General features: G+C 41.9%; 1 protein-coding gene across 3 annotated transcripts in view; it reads left to right on the plus strand.

The window, feature by feature from the left end:
- Window positions 1-13781, plus strand: part of LOC143733140 (von Willebrand factor A domain-containing protein 5A-like) — a 97562-nt gene extending 83781 nt beyond the window's left edge. For 2 of the 3 annotated variants that reach the window (XM_077224715.1, XM_077224716.1), the window contains exons 20-22: window positions 12880-13016; window positions 13097-13220; window positions 13383-13781. In XM_077224715.1, coding sequence (XP_077080830.1) covers window positions 12880-13016; window positions 13097-13220; window positions 13383-13459 — 338 coding nt within the window. In that variant the 3' untranslated portion in view covers window positions 13460-13781. Of the gene's footprint in view, window positions 1-12879; window positions 13017-13096; window positions 13221-13379 lie in introns of all 3 variants that reach the window. The other variant, XM_077224714.1, reaches the window with a different exon arrangement.
- Window positions 13782-20927: the final 7146 nt, after the last annotated feature.

Genomic DNA, 20927 nt, shown 5'->3' on the forward strand with positions numbered 1-20927 from the left:
GTAAACAACAGTTAGTGCACCAGTGTGTGTTCATGTAAACAGCAGTTAGTGCACCAGTGTGTGTTCATGTAAACAACAGTTAATGCACTAGTGTGTTCATGTAAACAACAGTAAGTGCACCAGTGTGTGTTCATGTAAACAGCAGTTAGTGCACCAGTGTGTGGTCATGTAAACAACAGTTAATGCACTAGTGTGTTCATGTAAACAACAGTAAGTGCACCAGTGTGTGTTCATGTAAACAACAGTTAGTGCACCAGTGTGTTCATGTAAACAGCAGTTAGTGCACCAGTGTGTGTTCATGTAAACAGCAGTTCGTGCACCAGTGTGTGTTCATGTAAACAACAGTTAGTGCACTAGTGTGTTCATGTAAACAACAGTAAGTGCAGTAGTGTATGTCCATGTGAACAACAGTTAGTGCACCAGTGTGTGTTCATGTAAACAACTGGTTAGTGCACCAAATATGTGTTCATGTAAACAACAGATAGTGCACCAGTGTGTGTTCATGTAAACAGCAGTTAGTGCACCAGTGTGTGTTCATGTAAACAACTGGTTAGTGCACCAAATCTGTGTTCATGTAAACAACAGTAAGTGCACCAGTGTGTGTTCATGTAAACAACTGGTTAGTGCACCAAATCTGTGTTCATGTAAACAACAGATAGTGCACCAGTGTGTGTTCATGTAAACAGCAGTTAGTGCACCAGTGTGTGTTCATGTAAACAACTGGTTAGTGCACCAAATCTGTGTTCATGTAAACAACAGATAGTGCACCAGTGTGTGTTCATGTAAACAGCAGTTAGTGCACCAGTGTGTGTTCATGTAAACAGCAGTTAGTGCACCAGTGTGTGTTCATGTAAACAGCAGTTAGTGCACCAGTGTGTGTTCATGTAAACAGCAGTTAGTGCACCAGTGTGTGTTCATGTAAACAACTGGTTAGTGCACCAAATCTGTGTTCATGTAAACAACAGATAGTGCACCAGTGTGTGTTCATGTAAACAACAGTTAGTGCACCAGTGTGTTTATGTAAACAGCAGTTAGTGCACCAGTGTGTGTTCATGTAAACAACAGTTAGTGCACCAGTGTGTGTTCATGTAAACAACAGTTAGTGCACCAGTGTGTGTTCATGTAAACAGTGGTTAGTGCACCAGTGTGTGTTCATGTAAACAGTAGTTAGTGCACCAGTGTGTGTTCATGTAAACAGCAGTTAGTGCACCAGTGTGTGTTCATGTAAACAACAGTTAGTGCACCAGTGTGTGTTCATGTAAACAACAGTTAGTGCACCAGTGTGTGTTCATGTAAACAACAGTTAGTGCACCAGTGTGTTTATGTAAACAGCAGTTAGTGCACCAGTGTGTGTTCATGTAAACAGCAGTTAGTGCACCAGTGTGTTCATGTAAACAACAGTTAGTGCACTAGTGTGTTCATGTAAACAACAGTAAGTGTACTAGTGTGTGTTCATGTAAACAACAGTCAGTGAACCAGTGTGTGTTCATGTAAACAACAGTTAGTGCACCAGTGTGTGTTCATGTAAACAGCAGTCAGTGCACTAGTGTGTGTTCATGTAAACAGCAGTTAGTGCACCAGTGTGTGTTCATGTAAACAACAGTTAGTGCACTAGTGTTTTCATGTAAACAACAGTAAGTGTACTAGTGTGTGTTCATGTAAACAACAGTAAGTGTACTAGTGTGTGTTCATGTAAACAACAGTAGGTGTACTAGTGTGTGTTCATGTAAACTACAGTTAGTGCACTAGTGTGGTTTCATGTAAACAACAGTTGGTTATTGCGGTCGGCTCAGAGGAAGAGCAGCTCCTCGATCTGGTACTGTATCAGACATGTCTCTGTTAGCTACAGTTTCTCATGTACTTGTAATTGTACATTTAGAGTCACAGTAAGTCCAGTTGTTGCTTAGCGAGTGGACATTAGCCAGAGAGAGTTTCGGAGAGGTGAGTCTGTTTTTGTGTTTAATCTAGTTAGCAAGCCGGCTTGTCTTCTGTCTCTGGCACATGCTTCCTCTTTCCTGAACCGGTGAGTTTCACTTCTCCAATCCGAACCCTCAGATGGTCCCGTTTAATCTCTGCACTGCGATTCCTGAATTGTTTTTATTATTATGTTTTTTCTCTCACTGGTAGCCGAGAAGCCGCTGCTCTTGGATTTTAATCTCATCAGTCGTTTTTCTCATTCAGTGTCTGTCAAGATTCAACATTTCTTGTATTAATTGTCCTAAACAGTAACTAGAGTTAATAATAATCAAAGTTTCCTGGTGTTGCACTCTTGAATGTTTAAATATGCTTAAATATCTCAGATATTAATATGGATGTTGTCAATTGTAAGACAAAGAAATGCTCAACAAATGAAGGACATGCTGCAGCGAGAACATTTATTATCTGCTTATAGACATGCATATTTTTCAAGCATTTTTTTGCATTTGCTCTAAAACTTTAAATAGTGATAAAACATTGCATGTAGATAATTCTAGTATTAATTAGCTTGACAGAGGCAAGGCAAGGCAAGGCAAGTTTATTTATATAGCACATTTCATACACAATGGTAATTCAAAGTGCTTTACATAGAAGAAATTAAAATAATCAAAAGAAATCAGAATAATTAAAACAGTTTAGAATAAAAGATAAAATACAGAAATCAGAATAATTAAAACATAAAATAAAATACAGTGCAAACAGTCGGACGAACAGTGGCACAGTGCTCATTCAGTAAATGCACAGCTAAACAGATGTGTTTTGAGTCTGGATTTGAATGTGACTACTGTAGGAGCACATCTGATCTCTTCTGGAAGCTGGTTCCAGATGCGGCTGGCATAGTAGCTAAAAGCAGACTCGCCATGCTTAGAGTGAACCCTTGGTATTTCTAGCCGATGTGATCCTAATGATCTGAGTGATCTGTTGGGTTTATATTCACTGAGCATATCTGCAATGTATTGAGGTCCTAGGCCATTGAATGATTTATATACCAGTAATAATACTTTAAAATCAATCCTAAATGTAACTGGCAGCCAGTGTAAAGACCTGAGGACTGGTGTGATGTGTTCATATTTTCTGGTTCTGCTCAGAATCCTAGCAGCAGCGTTCTGTATGAGCTGCAACTGTCTTATGGTCTTTTTGGGAAGGCCAGTGAGAAGTCCATTACAATAATCCACCCTACTGGTGATGAAAGCATGCACAAGTTTTTCTAAGTCTTGACTGGAAACAAAGCATCTAATTCTTGCAATATTTTTCAGGTGATAATATGCTGATTTAGTTATTGCTTTGACATGACTACTGAAACTAAGGTCTGACTCCAGAGACACACCCAGATTCCTGACTTGATTTTTAGTTGTTTGACCCCTAGACTGAAGGTATGCATTCACCTTGAGAACTTCATCTTTGTTTCCAAACGCAATTACTTCAGTTTTGTCTTTGTTTAACTGAAGAAAGTTTTGGCACATCCAATTGTTTACTTCATCAATGCATTGGCAAAGGGAGTCAATGGGGCTGTAATCGTTAGGCGATAGGGATAAGTAGAGCTGTGTGTCGTCTGCATAGCTATGGTAAGCGATTTGGTTCTTTCTCATTATTTGGCTCATTGGGAGCATGTACAGGTTGAATAGGAGTGGCGCAAGAATTGAGCCTTGAGGGACTCCGCATGTCATGGATGTCCACTCAGACTTATGGTCTCCTATACTCACATAATAACCTCTGCCTCCTAAGTATGACCTGAACCATTTTAGGACTATCCCAGAAAGCCCGACCCAGTTTTCCAGCCTGTCAAGAAGTATTTTGTGATCGACAGTGTCAAATGCAGCACTGAGGTCGAGTAGTACCAGCACTGATAATTTGCCTGTATCAGTATTTAAGCGAATATCATTTATTATCTTTATGAGCGCGGTCTCTGTACTGTGGTGCGGTCGGAAACCAGATTGAAAATGGTCAAAGTATCCATTCGAGCTTAAGAATTTGTTCAGCTGATTGAAGACAACTTTTTCAATGATCTTGCCTATGAAAGGAAGATTTCAGATCGGTCTATAGTTGTTTAATATGGTCTTATCCAGATTGCTCTTTTTCAGGAGGGGCTTGACAACAGCAGTTTTCAGGGAGGTCGGAAAACTCCCAGAGAGAAGTGAGGCATTTACCACTTCTAGGAGATCTGCTTCTAAGCTGTGTAACACATTTTTGAAAAAAGATGTGGGAAGTGCATCAAGGGCGCAGGTTGATGTTTTTAGTTGCTGTACGGTTTCTTCCAAAATTTTGCCATCAATTTCTTCGAAATCAGACATAGTGGCTACTTTCTCGTGCTGTTGTCTGATCTGCCTGACCCCAGCGCAACTCAAGGATGAGCTGATCACCTTTCTGATATTATTGATTTTCTCAGAGAAGAAAGAAGCAAACTCACTGCACTTTCTCACTGAGAGCATTTCACTGGGAATCTGGCTTGGGGGGTTTGTCAGTCTCTCTACAGTAGCAAAAAGAGTGCGCGTGTTGTTTATATTGCTGTTTATAATATTCGAGAAAAAAGTCTGTCTAGCTTTGCTTAGTTCCTTATTGAAAGCATGGATGCTGTCTTTGTAGATGTTATAATGGACTACAAGTTTTGTCTTCCGCCACATGCGCTCTGCTTTTCTGCATTGTCTTTTCATATTTTGCACTGCTGTTGAGTTTCTCCAAGGTGCTTTTTGTCTGCCACTCTTCTTCCTGACTTTCACAGGAGCAATATCATCAATTACACTCTTAACTTTTGAGTTAAAAGAATCAAGGAGAAAATCAACAGAGTCAGCAGATAAGCTTGGTGTTAAAGATATAGCCTTCATAAATAGTACACTAGTGTTCTCATTTAAGCATCTCTTCTTGACAGACACAGATCTAGCTTCAATGGCAGGAGAGATCAATATATCAAAGAAAATACAAAAATGATCAGACAGTGCTACATCCTTAATAACAATTGATGAAATGTTTAGACCCTTACTGATAAGTAAATCTAGAGTGTGTCCACGATTATGTGTGGCTCCATGTACATGCTGAGTCAGATCAAAAGTTTTTAAAACAGTTTTGATTTCTTTTGCCATATTGTTTTCTGCATTATCTATGTGAATGTTAAAATCTCCAGCAATGGAAAAGCAGTCAAACTCTGAGGAAATTGTTGATAACAGTTCTGTTAAGTTCTCAGCAAAAGCTGGAGAGTATTTTGGAGGCCTGTAAACAATGATAAGTAAAATGCGTGGAGCACCTTTTAACACAATACCCAGATATTCGAAAGACGGGTAATTCCCAAATGATATTTGCTTACATTGATAGACATCTTTATAAAGAGCAGCTAAACCTCCGCCTCTTCTGACAGCTCTGCAGACACTCATAAAAGTAAAGTTAGGAGGGGCTGTTTCAATGAGGACTGTTGCACTGCAACTTTCTTCTAGCCAAGTTTCATTTAGCAACATAAAATCCAGGTTGTATGTGGTTATTAAGTCATTGACTAAAAGTGATTTATTTTTAAGTGAGCGGATGTTTAAAAGTGCTAACTTAACAGTCTTACTTTTTGTCCCCACAGCAATCTTGGTATGTTGTGTAATAGGCACCAGATTAGATGGGTTTGCTGTACGGCTTTTGAAGGCCTTAGACTTTCTATCATGTAATTGAACAGCAATAGAAAAAGATACAGGCACACTGGGTTCCCGCTTGTTCTGTAAACATTTGAGAAAGTTATTGTTATCATAGCGGGGACCCGACACATATCACTGAGAGCTGGTATCAGTTGTTTTTGGTTCACCTCGAGCCGCTGGAGGAGGGTGTGGGCCCTGGCGCTGTGGCAGAGGCCGAAGAGCTCTCACAGGAGGAGGGGGAGGGCGAGCTGGGCCCGCAGGCTTTGGTGGTTGTGGGGCCTGGCGTTTTTTGGTTGGTATCTGGGGGCTCGCAGCAAAAGAGTGGGATAGTCTAGTTCCAGCGTGCACCAGTTGTTCCATTTTCTCTGAGAAGCACAGAAGTGGAGATGCTGGAGAGAGTGATAATGTTTCCAGTGAGAGTGATTTTTGCTCTGGTGTTATTGGAGGCTGTAATATGCTGTCCTGGTATCCCTGGCTGTTTTCCAGAAAGTCGTCCTTGGGTGCTGTATATTGGAGCAGTGCTGGTATGTCACAGTCTGTCTGTGGTGAGCTCTGTGGGCAGGGCTCAGCTGAGATTGTGTCCGTGAGCAGAGGTTGTTGTGGCTGGGTGGTGTTATCACTGTCCTTGTGTGATGTGTCAACCGCATGTCCATTCAGGGGCTGAAGTGAAATCCTGTGGTCATTCATACTGTATCCAGGTGTGTGTGTGCCATTCAGGTTGAGTGGATTGGCACACATTGCAGAAGGATGACGGAGGGAGAAGTAGATATTGTCCTTTAGCACTCTTGAACCAAGTTTGTTTGGGTGGTGGCCATCCTGTTGAAACAGTTGCCTCTGACTCCAGAAAAGATTGAAGTTGTCAATTAAGTTCACTCCTTTTATATTGCAGGTTTTTTGCAGCCATGTATTAAGCCCAAGCAACCGTGAAAACCTGTTTGTTCCTCTTGCTGGGAGTGGTCCACTGATGAATGTTTGAACTTTCAGTCTTTTAAGTGTTTCAAAAAGTTCATTGAAATCCTTTTTAAGAAGTTCCGACTGCTCTTTATGAATATCATTCTTCCCCACATGAATGATGAGTCGATTTGCAGTCTTATGTTTCATCAGAATGTTCTGAAGTTCCCTGTTTACATCAGATGTTGTTGCTTGTGGAAGGCAGCACGTTGTTGTATCCCTGCTATTAATGTTTCTGATTACGGAGTCGCCCACTATCAGAGTCCTGGGCTCGGATGCACTGTGAGCTGAGTGCCGCTGTCTGCTCGACCTTGAGCCCCAGTTAGCATCAGTGTTAGCTACTGGCTGATTCTGTCTGTGTGTGATCACATTCATCAAATTTGGGGATTCCTCATTCATTAATACTTCAAATCTGTTCTCAAGATGTATAGGCGGTGGTAGGAGACCAGTGTTTGCAGTCCTTGTCAGAGCCGTATCTGGGGCAGAGGATGCTACTGCAGTAATATGTGATGCTCGTGACAATCTGATGTCTCGAGTGCCTTTGGGTCTCGCACCCTGTTTGTGCCATCGATTAGTAAAACGATCGGCTTGTTTCTCTACACTCAATATGGCCTGTCGAGAAGCACTAGATTCATGGGACTCACCGGCTGTATGCTGAGGGCGTCCATGACGAAGCTCTGTTGTGTGTTCCGTCTGGTTTGGTGGTCCCGCAATTAACTTTGTTTCAAGAATTGCAATCCTTTGTAAAAGTCTGTGGCAGTTGGAGCAGCAAGTAGATTCCAGAGGAGGCATTTTCTTATCCTTATGAATGTAGGCAGTTTTGTTTTCTCTTCCCCGGAATGTAAGCTTTCAGTGGGAGGCTGGTTGAATAAAATAGTTCTGCTTTTTTTTTTTGTAGTAATCCAAACGTTTGAGCACTGTGCTGATTTGCTGAAGTTAAAATTAGGTGATAAAAGGAGATAAAATATAGAAATATAAAAGCGATAGAGCAAAGCTCGGAGCAGTAAGCGAGAGCGTCCGAACAGTAGCTGAGCAGGAAGTATCAAGTATCAAGTATGAAGTGCTTTAGTTGTGTAAGGTTGTTTACTTATGATGTAGTTTTATTTCATATAACTGTTTTCCATTTCTTTTAGCAAATGATAAAAGGAGATAAAATATAGAAATATAAAAGCGATAGAGCAAAGCGCGGAGCAGTAAGCGAGAGCGTCCGAACAGTAGCTGAGCAGGAAGTACAGAAGATTATAAATGGACAGTTGTTCTCTTCACTTAATTCAAGTGCCAGGAGATGAAAAAGAGAAGCACATTATTATGTATAGTATGAAACAACTGGACGAAAAAAAGAGAACCCAAGAGCAGATCAGTTCCAACAGTGTTTATTGGACAAAAATTAAAGTAAAAGGAAACAATATTTAATCAGGCAGCCGAGGCACCGAGCATACGGAGAAGAGATGATTCCGGAGAATCAGAGAACAACCCAGGTACAGGCAAAGGTCCAATAACAGAGGCAATCCAAAATGGTTGGGGAGAACTAAGCTGCAGGCCTGGACAGGACCAGGAGAAACAAAACAGGATCAAAGAACTTCACAAGGCAAAATATAACAATATTTGAGTGGCTGGAGAATTACAGAAAAATTGTCAAAACACCCTGGCAGAGAAGGCAGATAAAGAAGGGATCTATAAATAGTGTTAGAACTCAAACAAGAGGGGAATCAGGTGAGAGAGGTGTGCAAGATCACTAATTACAATGGTTGCCCAGGAAACAGAGTGCGGGAAAATAAGGGTGTACTCACACTAGGCACGGTTGCCATGAACCGGGCCCGAGTACGATTGCCGAGTACGAGCCCCTCCCCACTCCCCCTCTGGCCTGCACTCACATAGGGTTTCGGCATTCGTGCCGGAGCACGCTTACGTCATTATGGTGCGACGGTTGCGGGATAAACAAGAAGAGCGGCCCTCTCTGAACACAATGGAGTCCATCACTCTGTTTTCTTTGTGGATAATTTTGTGTCGTTTGGTCCACGGTGGTCCACAGCCCTCTCACAGCCTGTTGTTAGACAGATGTGTCGCCTTAGTGGCGCGAAAATTTTCACGTAATCGTGCTGCTCGTATGAGGAGGTTTGCAAGGTACCAGCTGAAGTGCAGAAAGGACTTTGCAGCTTTGATTACGGACTACAGTTCCCGTACATCACGCGTCCTGTTCCGTGCTCCAGCACGGGTAGCGCTCACACACTGCATGCGAACCGCGCCCGAGTCCGACTGAACCGTGCTCTGGCCCACCTCTTCCAAGCGGGCCAAGGCCGGCTAATCGAGCCGCTCCCGGGCACGGTTCGGAGCACTCACACTAGTCAAACGAACCGCGCTTTGGTGGTCATACGCACTCGGGCACGGTTCAAACTGGCTAGTGTGAGTACACCCTAAGAAACGGGTGAGAGAGGTGCAGTAGCACTGATTACAAGCTGTGGAAATATAAAGGGAAACAGAACCAAGAGACAAAGCAGGAAGAGCAATGATCCAACTCAAGTCCTGACACAGTGCTCATAAAGTATTTATAGCATCATACTTTTATCCTCACACATTTCTACAGTAAGGGTTCGATTATATAGACCAATTTCGAGCCGACGTCACAGTTACGTCACTGCGTTAGCTGGAGGCAAAACAAAGGGAAAACTGCAGGCGGCCAACACAAACCAGCACAGATTCGGCTACATAATACGGAGCTTCAATTATTATTATTATTATTATTAAATGTCATCTTGTTGTGTTGTTGGGTGCAAGAATCAATGAAAAATGAATATGCTGTATCTGGAATTTTTATTTCTAGAAAAATATTCACATCATTAAAATTGCACCGTAATGTCACTCTTTGCATTGTGGTCTTCTTGGCGCTGGCTAGGCAGAACTGCGGATCGTACCACACAAGTCTTGTACATGACCATTCATCACATAGTTATAGGCATCTAACGATTTATATGCCCTCAGTTTCTCTTTACGCTGATAGATGTAGAAGTCAGGCCACTCAACCGGAGGTAGCCTAGCGTTAACGTTAATCCTGTCAGATCCTCCATCCATTGAGTGAGCGTGTACGGGTCGGCCTATCTGGTTCCGTCCGTTAAAATTAGCTTTTGCAAATAACAATCGCGGTCCTGGACAGTGAGTGACCTTGCACATTAAGATAAAATCCGATTTTCTCCAGTCATTGTTAAAAAACAAGCTAACAAAACTTGCAAACTAGCGTTAGGGAAGCGGCCAGAGGGATCGTTCTGCCTCCACCTAAGCTCCGCCCACAAAAAAACGTCACCATGTTTACCAACTGAAAAGGGGTCTATTAGCAGTACAGCTTTTCTATTGTGCGCGTGTCTTACGCCAGTGGATTTTTGACATCACTGCATGTGGAGGATGATGTCATCATCACAGTGTCTCCTGCAGACATTACTGGCATCGATCCGGAAAACAAATCCTGTCTGAATAAGGCTTAGATATAATAGAATTTCATTTCATTTTCTGATTTACTGATAAACTCAGTATGTGCATCATCAGAGCCCTAAACTGTGTGTGTGTGTGTGTGTGTGTGTATGTGTGTGTGTGTGTGTGTGTGTGTGTGTGTGTGTGTGTGTGTGTCTGTGTGTGTGTGTGTGTGTGTGTGTTCATCAGAGCCCTAAACTGTGTGTGTGTGTGTGTGTGTGTGTGTGTGTGTGTGTGTGTGTGTGTGTGTGTTCATCAGAGCCCTAAACTGTGTGTGTGTGTGTGTGTTCATTAGAGCCCTAAACTGTGTGTGTGTGTGTGTGTGTGTGTGTGTGTGTGTGTGTGTGTGTGTGTGTGTGTGTGTGTGTGTGTGTGTGTGTGTTCATCAGAGCCCTAAACTGTGTGTGTGTGTTCATCAGAGCCCTAAACTGTGTGTGTGTTCATCAGAGCCCTAAACTGTGTGTGTGTGTTTATCAGAGCCCTAAACTGTGTGTGTGTGTGTGTGTGTGTGTGTGTTCATCAGAGCCCTAAACTGTGTGTGTGTTCATCAGAGCCCTAAACTGTGTGTGTGTGTTTATCAGAGCCCTAAACTGTGTGTGTGTGTGTTCATCAGAGCCCTAAACTGTGTGTGTGTTCATCAGAGCCCTAAACTGTGTGTGTGTGTGTGTGTTCATCAGAGCCCTAAACTGTGTGTGTGTGTGTTCATCAGAGCCCTAAACTGTGTGTGTGTGTGTGTGTGTGTGTGTTCATCAGAGCCCTAAACTGTGTGTGTGTTCATCAGAGCCCTAAACTGTGTGTGTGTGTGTGTGTTCATCAGAGCCCTAAACTGTGTGTGTGTGTGTGTGTGTGTTCATCAGAGCCCTAAACTGTGTGTGTGTGTGTGTGTTCATCAGAGCCCTAAACTGTGTGTGTGTGTGTGTTCATCAGAGCCCTAAACTGTGTGTGTGTGTGTGTGTGTGTGTGTGTGTGTGTGTTCATCAGAGCCCTAAACTGTGTGTGTGTGTTCATCAGAGCCCTAAACTGTGTGTGTGTTCATCAGAGCCCTAAACTGTGTGTGTGTGTTTATCAGAGCCCTAAACTGTGTGTGTGTGTGTGTGTGTGTGTGTGTTCATCAGAGCCCTAAACTGTGTGTGTGTTCATCAGAGCCCTAAACTGTGTGTGTGTGTTTATCAGAGCCCTAAACTGTGTGTGTGTGTGTGTGTGTGTGTGTGTGTGTTCATCAGAGCCCTAAACTGTGTGTGTGTTCATCAGAGCCCTAAACTGTGTGTGTGTGTGTGTGTTCATCAGAGCCCTAAACTGTGTGTGTGTGTGTTCATCAGAGCCCTAAACTGTGTGTGTGTGTGTGTGTGTGTGTGTGTTCATCAGAGCCCTAAACTGTGTGTGTGTTCATCAGAGCCCTAAACTGTGTGTGTGTGTGTGTTCATCAGAGCCCAAAACTGTGTGTGTGTGTGTGTGTGTGTGTTCATCAGTGCCCTAAACTGTGTGTGTGTGTGTGTGTGTTCATCAGAGCCCTAAACTGTGTGTGTGTGTGTGTTCATCAGAGCCCTAAACTGTGTGTGTGTGTGTGTGTGTGTTCATCAGAGCCCTAAACTGTGTGTGTGTGTGTGTGTGTGTGTGTGTGTGTGTGTTCATCAGAGCCCTAAACTGTGTGTGTGTGTGTGTGTGTGTTCATCAGAGCCCTAAACTGTGTGTGTGTGTGTGTGTGTGTGTGTGTGTGTGTGTGTGTTCATCAGAGCCCTAAACTGTGTGTGTGTTCATCAGAGCCCTAAACTGTGTGTGTGTGTGTGTGTGTGTGTGTGTGTGTGTGTGTGTGTGTGTGTGTGTGTTCATCAGAGCCCTAAACTGTGTGTGTGTGTTCATCAGAGCCCTAAACTGTGTGTGTGTGTTCATCAGAGCCCTAAACTGTGTGTGTGTGTTTGTGTGTGTGTGTGTGTGTGTGTGTGTGTGTGTTCATCAGAGCCCTAAACTGTGTGTGTGTGTGTTCATCAGAGCCCTAAACTGTGTGTGTGTGTGTGTTCATCAGAGCCCTAAACTGTGTGTGTGTGTTCATCAGAGCCCTAAACTGTGTGTGTGTGTGTGTGTGTGTGTGTGTGTGTTCATCAGAAGCCTAAACTGTGTGTGTGTGTGTTCATCAGAGCCCTAAACTGTGTGTGTGTGTGTGTGTTCATCAGAGCCCTAAACTGTGTGTGTGTGTGTGTGTGTGTGTTCATCAGAAGCCTAAACTGTGTGTGTGTGTTCATCAGAGCCCTAAACTGTGTGTGTGTGTGTTCATCAGAGCCCTAAACTGTGTGTGTGTGTGTTCATCAGAGCCCTAAACTGTGTGTGTGTGTGTGTGTTCATCAGAGCCCTAAACTGTGTGTGTGTGTGTGTGTTCATCAGAAGCCTAAACTGTGTGTGTGTGTTCATCAGAGCCCTAAACTGTGTGTGTGTGTGTTCATCAGAGCCCTAAACTGTGTGTGTGTGTGTTCATCAGAACCCTAAACTGTGTGTGTGTGTGTGTGTGTGTGTGTGTGTGTGTGTGTTCATCAGAACCCTAAACTGTGTGTGTGTGTGTGTGTGTGTGTGTTCATCAGATCCCTAAACTGTGTGTGTGTGTGTGTGTGTGTTCATCAGATCCCTAAACTGTGTGTGTGTGTGTGTGTGTGTGTGTTCATCAGATCCCTAAACTGTGTGTGTGTGTGTGTGTGTGTGTGTGTGTGTGTGTGTGTGTGTGTGTGTGTGTGTGTGTGTGTGTGTTTGTGTGTGTGTGTTCATCAGAGCCCTAAACTGTGTGTGTGTGTGTGTGTTCATCAGAGCCCTAAACTGTGTGTGTGTGTGTGTTCATCAGAGCCTTTAACTGTGTGTGTGTGTCTGTGTGTGTGTGTGTGTGTGTGTTCATCAGAGCCCGCGCCCCAGGCGGACCCGTTGCTCCAGCTGGTCTCTCTCCAGAAGGCCTCGGGGCACTGGGAACTCAACACTGCACTCGCTGATGTGTTTGGGAAGACTGAGGACGAGCTGGCCAATCACAGACCAGCACAGGTGGGGCATATGATGTCATATCCTCAGATACGTCATGATTGGTTCGGTGTGTGTGTGTGACGTGTGGTTGTGTGTTCCAGGTGGACGGGTCAGTGTGGGCCACGGTTCTGGCTCTGATCTGGTTACACACCTGTAGATCAGAGGACCAGGTTGAGTGGCAGTTTGTGGCCATGAAGGCGTCGGCGTGGATCCGCTCTCAGAAACGTGAGACAACATTCGTTTGTTCGTTCGTTCGTTCATTCAGTGCTCAATGTTGCCAGAAAACAGCAGTTAAACTACTCTTCAAAGATTCTGTGTAAGTCAGTGCTGTACATGTTTTCGTAGAGTGCTGATTGAGTTTGGACGTGTGTGTGTGTGTTTCAGCAGAAGGCCTGTCTCAGTGTGTGTGTGACGGGAACCTCCTGTTGGGAGGTCATGTGACTGAAGACGCACTGGGAATCTGAAGACTGAAGAATCTTGTTCTGTCAGAAAACAAATAACTCATTCTTTATCATAAACATCTGTGTGTGTGTTTCTGGTATAAATTATAATTTTTAAAGAATAAAACTGACAGATTTATTTCATTTTAGTATATGTAAGCTTTAGGCCCTGTCCTAAATTAATGTGTTTGCTCTAAATATGATTCTAAATATATAATCTGGTAGTACTTTGTGTTCTGAACTCACTATCATGATTTCTGCGTGATCAATAATCCATTATTCTGCTGTGTGTGAGCAGATTGTGTGTGTCTTTACCAAACTATTTTATTAAAGTCTTTCTTCACTAGCCATAATTATCTGGCTGATATTAAGAATGCATTACAGTTAAGAACTAGTCAGAAAATAGATATTTGTAATTATTAACTGCCTAGGATGATCTTTTTAATAAGATGTCTACATTTCACAGAAATGCTCATACTGAGAAAAATTCCCAGATTAAATGTGACCCTGGATCACGAAACCAGTCACATGTCGCACGGATTGCTCGATTGCTCCTGTCTGCGGCTGCTGGGTTGGTTTGCGTCTGTACGCTTTGTGTATCTTTCTGTTTTGAATCATTATTTACTATCATTTCCTGTTGTTTATACTGCTAAATATAACTTACGGTATTCAACATCACATATTAACCTTACATCGGTAGCTTCAATCTAAATCGTTGCTAGCATAACATGCTATAAATTCGCTAGCCTGTTAGCGTGTCATCAGTGCGCTCTTTATTTATTTTGCTCGTGCCTTTTACAAATCCATCAAACAACTCTGGTGAGTATCAGTATATTATGTGAGGATTGTTTTAAGTTCACTTAAAGCTGCAGTCCGTAGTTTTTCCTCTTTGTCGCTGCAATTGCAGGTATTTGCGGAATGATCAACTTTACGTGGGTTGTGCCACAGATGTGACGTAATGACGGAAAGACATGCTCGAATTTCCCGTGGAAATCCACCAGTGCCACTGGAATTATAAACATTATTAAAGCTTACCGTTGTGAATCGAGCTACAGCGAGCAGAGAGTTTTGAACACTGGCTGGTGATGTACTTGCTCAAATTTATTTTGGATCATTTTTAACCCAAAAAAAGTTATGCACTGCAGCTTTAAATTAAAAGTTATATTTTTTGAAGCCTAATAAATGTATTAAAAAATGTGATAGCTTTCAATACACTGTAATATTGAATAACTATAATTAATGTTTAAAATTGTGGGAAAATAGTTTTCCTAGAGACATCAGTAGCTGTATTAGTATCAGTGATACTGGCCTTCATTCATAAAAAGATGCCATTTAACAAGCATTTAAAATAAAAGTCTTTATGTTGCCTCTACATTAATTTTGAGGTTAACTGTGAAATTATTACATTATAAAAGTATAAAAACGTAAGTGTTTTTAATCACGATTAATCATAGAAAAACATTTGTGATAAATCTAGTTCATTTTTTTAACTGACAAAAAAATGAGTTTCTCCTTTAACCTGTTTCTGATGAAGAAATCTCAGTACAGTGTTATATGAATGTAGATTTGGGCGATACTCCCCTTTTTACATGTAAGCGCCTTACAAATTATAGTTAGGTAGATGCCATTCATCTAAACTTTATCTGTGCATCTAAAAACTACCTGGTGATCAAAACTGTGTTTCACTCACTGAAACTCTGAAGTGCATTGGGTTAAACAAGGATGACTCTTGACAGTCTTTTACTGCTGCACCATCGAAAGCATCCTAACAAACTGCATGACAGAACTAGCAGACTCGGAAACACAAACAACACCCGCCAGGTGAAAACAACAAATAAATCAAAGAGATTAAACTAGACGAATATGTACACAAACTCACACGTATCCTCAATATACAAAATAATTATAGCTCATATATTATATAATATATGCAATAATTATAACTCTGCAGTAGTAGGATGGCTCGACTTGGTAAACAAGTCCTGTTCTGGAGTCTGGCTGCTGCTTTTAAAAGTACACACTTAAATGATTATAAAGATATATTGCTCATGTCTGGGTGAATAGTATTCGCTGAGTTTTGTTTAAGTGTAGAGACGTGCTCCAGAAAAAAAGCTCATTGTGATGGAGAGACAGAAAGCACACCCTGTTTATTTTCTTTATTTTTACAAAAGTATAATGTTTTATTTCGATTGTAAGTGGACACATAAAAAAGTAGACATTTAACAGTTTATTTTTTCATATTTCTTAAGTCTGTATGACCAAAAATGTCAAAGTATTTTAGGTGTATTTTGCTGCTATGTGAAAAACTTCTTCCAACTTCTTCCCGTGCCCTGTCTGCAGTGATAGCACTGATAGCACTGACTTCTGTAGCCAGTGGTGCATAGGCGGATCCCCAAGCAGATCCAACAGCACAGATGCCAACAGATACAACATGCAGCTTCTCTTTTAGATTTGCATATCTTTAAAGAGTCATGAAAACCCAAAACACATTTCTTATTATTTGAACAGATATTTACAGACTGCACATCATGAAAAACACTAAAAGTACTCATTAAGTTTATTTACGGGTGTAAATTTGTTATTTTTGCATTTTTTGAGAGTAATTTACGTCTTCCGGTTCGAAAAGCAAAGTCGGAGCAACGTCACGAAATCTGACAAGATGATATCCGGAGTGGTGATTGGCTGCCAGGGCTCCAGTAGAGGATTAACGAGCTGACGTCAACCGTTTCTCTGCATTTATTCATGAGAAAGAGCTCTTTTAACCCAATCAATGCGGTGTATTACGCGTGAGATCGCATTACAGCGATCCCCTTTCTGCATGGAGCACCGCGATGAGTAAGCGTGTTTTTATAGACATATTTCATATACTCTAGTACTCTAAACATGAACCAGCACTGTGCATGTGCATATATTTAATCGTGTTCTTCAAATCAAATATGAATAATAATATTAATCATAAACGCAATGACACAATTAATTATTCTAGTACCCAGAAGACAATGACCTAGACCAACAAATCAATGAAGAATGGAAAAATTGCGACAGGGCAAGTTCAGTAGTATTTGTTTTTCTTTGAAAACTTTGTTAGCGCTCCTGTGAAAGAATGTGACTGTAGTATCCTGGGTACTAGTAAAGGAAGACGGACAACGAGGTAGCGTTTATCTAGAGTTTTTACTGAACACTTGGATGAGCCACGCATGAACATGACAGGCTACAAAAACACTATTAACCCAGCCCCGCCCTGTGCTACTCACTACATTGTTTTAGCTGAACTAATACTTCCACCTAAGGGACAATCCAAATATGACAAATATAACCTTCCCCATCTACAACATTCCTCCCCCATAAGCTATTGCCTTCTTCCTGGAAACTAACATCTCATCAGAATACACTTCTCGTGAAAAACATACATCTCCATGCACAACTTCAATGAAACATGTGTCAGTCATTTCTATTAAATTCTGGAACTGCGTAACAATCAACACCAAAGTTCAAGGCACATATATAATATATCATAATCCTTCAAATAACTTGGCTTTGACACAGATCTCAATGACAGTCGGGCCGGTGCAGTCAAAGATTGTGACTGCATTGGAGTACCTGGAGGTTGCATGTCCATCACTGATGGTTTGACCTTTTCTGAAGCAGGTTTTGCCACACCCAGAGAGTTTGCTTCTGGAACACAGCAGTTTCCCTCAGAAATGGAACTCTCTGACGCTGCCGCGGGAGGTTCAGACAGCCCCAGGGGTTCCATGATCTTTTGAACTGGCCAATATCTGGTCGACGTGTCTGCGCACAATGTTACCATCTCCTATCATGACCTTGTAGGAAACAGGACCTGTTATCTTGGTAATGAACCCGGGGATCCACTTAGGTCCATCGGTGAAATTCCTTGTGATCACTGCGTCTCCCTCCTGGAAACTTCTCCTTCAAATTTGCTTGTCATGATGTTTCTTTTGAATGCTCTGTTTCCGTTCCACCTTCATTCTGTGGTCTGTATGAATTTGGTCTAATGTTGATCTCAACTTCCTGCCTTGTAACACTTCAGCAGGCGACAGCCCAGTGGTGGACTGTGGTGTAATGCGATAACTAAATAGCACTCTTGACACTTTAGTGGTCAGGCTACCATTACGTGCCTTCTTCATCATTGACTTGAATGTCTGGACTGCGCGCTCAGCACAACCATTGGAGGAAGCATGATAGGGAGCAGAAGTGATGTGTTCGATCCCATTTTTCTGCAGGATTCTCTGAATTCGGCACTAACAAAACATGAGCCGTTATCGGATACAATTGGTATTCCTTGATTGCTAAAACTCTTCTTTAGACATTCAATCGTGATGGCTGAAGTTGCGGTCGCTACACAGGGTAAACATCCGTCCATTTGGAATGCGCGTCCATCAGGATCAAAAACATGTGTAGGAGCCATTTGTGTTTAGGTTAATCTAAATTGTTGTGCTATTGGAGCACTGGTATGTTTTGTTAGATTTAGGATCTTTTATTTTGTAGGGACTTTTATTTTGACAGTTGGTGAGAATGTTTGAATATAAAGATGGCCGCCTCTCACTTTTTCAAACACAAGAAAAAGAACAAGGAAGCTGTTGGAACGTTTTAAGCATACAGTTCTTTACATCGCTATTGAAATCGCTATTGAACTATTTGGACATTATTTTTGATATTAAGTTGTGCCTTTTAACCACCATTCTTCAATCACTTACCAATCGTTTGTTGGATTACTGGAGTCCATGCTTTGTCTGCTACTACCAACCTACTTGCCTGCCTTGCTCTGCTTACCAACCTATTTCCCTACCTACTGGAATTTCCATCTCATCCACCGCAAAAAAGTTACAATTCAAGTTTCTCTGTGTTGGATAGATTGTCAAAGAGGTTTAGCAATACGTCCCAGCTAAGAGTGGTCCGCCAAAACAGTAGTAAAGAACTTTGCAATCGTTTACGCTGCTTCACAATCAAATTGTTTGGAACCTATGGAAGCATTTGTTTGACTGTTATTGAAGCGTAAAGGTTTTTTTGGGGGTTTTTTTTATACTTTGGAGTTGACGAAGTTTTGGAGCTTTTGAGAATTTATCTTTTCAAGTTCACTATTGGAGTGCATCCTTGGTTGTTACTGGATTTGCTACTGGAGCGGATCATGAATTTTGTACATGCACATATAAGCTTAAATGAAGACTGAAGAGAATGAACTGAGTTGAAGTTAATTGTGCTGTGTTTAATTTTTTAAAAAGGGAAAAGAAAATAACTTTTCTGTTGTTCTCAAAAAATCTAAAATATGGCTGATGGCAAAATTAAAGAGCTTTGTGCAACGCGCAGAGAAAAACTTGGCGTGTGTACACGTAAAATGAATGAATTAAGGGAATTATTAAAAGGTGGAGATATTGAAGCCGTAGACACAGGCATTGAACAGCTTCATGTGGCATTGGACGAATTTAAAGATGTGCATCAATCTGTGCAAGTGATGTATGAGGAAGAGGAAAGGAAAAGTGACAATGATGAGTGGTACCAACCAAAGATGCAAGCTTTTGAAACATTCTTGAATGAGGTAGAAATGTGGAAGAGTGCTCAAAGCTATGAATCCCAAACTGTGGTGTCTCATCTGGACAGTATATCCATTGTGGCAGCACGTGCCAGTAAAGTAGAATCTTCACGTTCTGGTGCAAGTGTTGCCTCAAAATCTTCGTCAGTGTCTTCCGCACGTTTAAAAGCTGAAGCTGAAAGGGCAGCTCTTTTGCAACATACTGAAGGACTGAAGAAAAAACACGCCTTGGAAATGGAAAGAATTAAACTGCAAAATGCAATGGAAAAGGTTGACCTTGAAACAGAATTGGCTGCAGCTAATGCAAAGGTGCAAGTGTTACAGAGCATTGATGCTGAATCTATGAACTCTAGACTCATGTCGACAGAAGTTTCAAAATTGCCAGGAGATGGCATGAATGCGTATCTGGAGAGCAAATATGACAGTATCAAGGAACATGTTCATCCAGAACCCTCACCAGTGGAATATGCCAGAATCTCTGCTGTTCCCAAAACACCATTGCAAAAGGTTTTAACACAGGATACAAGAGTCAAGAGGTCACAAAGGCCTGTCCAGACCTTACAATCAAATCTGACCAGTCAAGCAGCTGCAGTCACTTCCTTTCCACATGCACCCTTAAGTTCAGATACCAGCAACCTGGGTGCTGTTGCCGATCTTATTGCACAGCAACAGAAAATGACTTTACTTCCAACTAGGCACCTTCCCATGTTTAACGGTGAACCTCTGAACTTCAGACCATTTATGCAGGCATTAGCCAAGACAGACTGTATTACCTTGAACAATACACCTCTGGCCAACCTAAGGAGCTGGTCAGAAGTTGTCTTCATATGGATGCAGATAGAGGGTATGCAGAGGCAAAACGGCTAATGGTACTTCATTTTGGGGATGAATTTAAAATTACTAATGCTTATATGGATAAAGCCTTAAATTGGAATAATATTCCATCAGACAATGGAGAAGCTCTGTACAGTTATGCTCTTTTCCTCCGTGGATGCTGTAATGTAATGCGTACCTTAAGGTACCTGGATGAGCTGAACCTTCCATTAAACCTGAGGCTTCTAATCTCCAAGGTGCCGTACAAAGTGAAAGAAAAATGGAGATCATATGCTTTTGACATCAGGGAACGAACAGGAGCAAGAGCTGAGTTTGCTGATCTTGTCCTCTTCCTGGAAAGGCAGGCCAGGATTTTACAAGACCCAGTTTTTGGTAACCTCCAAGACGGCTCCTCAAACAGAAGGTCACCAAAAACAGCTGCTATCAGTAGCAAGCCAATGAGTTCCATGCAGAAGAGCAGAGGGAGCAGTTTCGCCACAACAGTAGCAGTTGCACCAAAGAACAACACAGAGAGCACAATGCAAGTACTCAATGTGCCCAAAAACAGTTCATCAAAACTTTGTCCTGCCTGTAATGGTGAGCATGAGATTGTCATGTCAAGAGCTGATGAAGAAGTCTCACAACGCACGAGTTGAGCTGCTAAAGGCTAAAGGTGTCTGCTTTGGTTGTCTTGCTAAAGGACACATGAGTATGACCTGCAAAAGTAGACAAACCTGTTCAATTTGTTCAAAATTACATCCCACTATCTTGCATATACCTCAAAATGTAACAGGAGAGCAGAGTAATGCAGGTCCTTCAGACAAAAAGGCAGTGAGCAGCGGGTTGGTTTCACTGAAAACTGAGGTACTTGATTGTAGTGATAAACATTGTACACTTGCAATAATACCAGTTCAAGTCAAAATGAGTAATTCAAATCATGTAGTGCAGACATATGCTTTCCTTGACCCAGGGAGTTCGGCAACATTTTGCACAGAACAACTTAGGAGGAACTTGAATGCTAATGGGAAACATCAACAAATACTTCTGCACACTATGGGGCAAAAGAAATCTGTTAACAGCATGGTAGTCAAGGGCCTGGAAGTGTGCAGCCTGGACGGAAAGGAATTCATA

This window comes from Siphateles boraxobius, unplaced genomic scaffold, assembly GCF_051911475.1.
Source record: "Siphateles boraxobius isolate OS27281-9 unplaced genomic scaffold, OSU_SipBor_1 91, whole genome shotgun sequence".
Taxonomy (NCBI): Eukaryota; Metazoa; Chordata; class Actinopteri; order Cypriniformes; family Leuciscidae; genus Siphateles; species Siphateles boraxobius.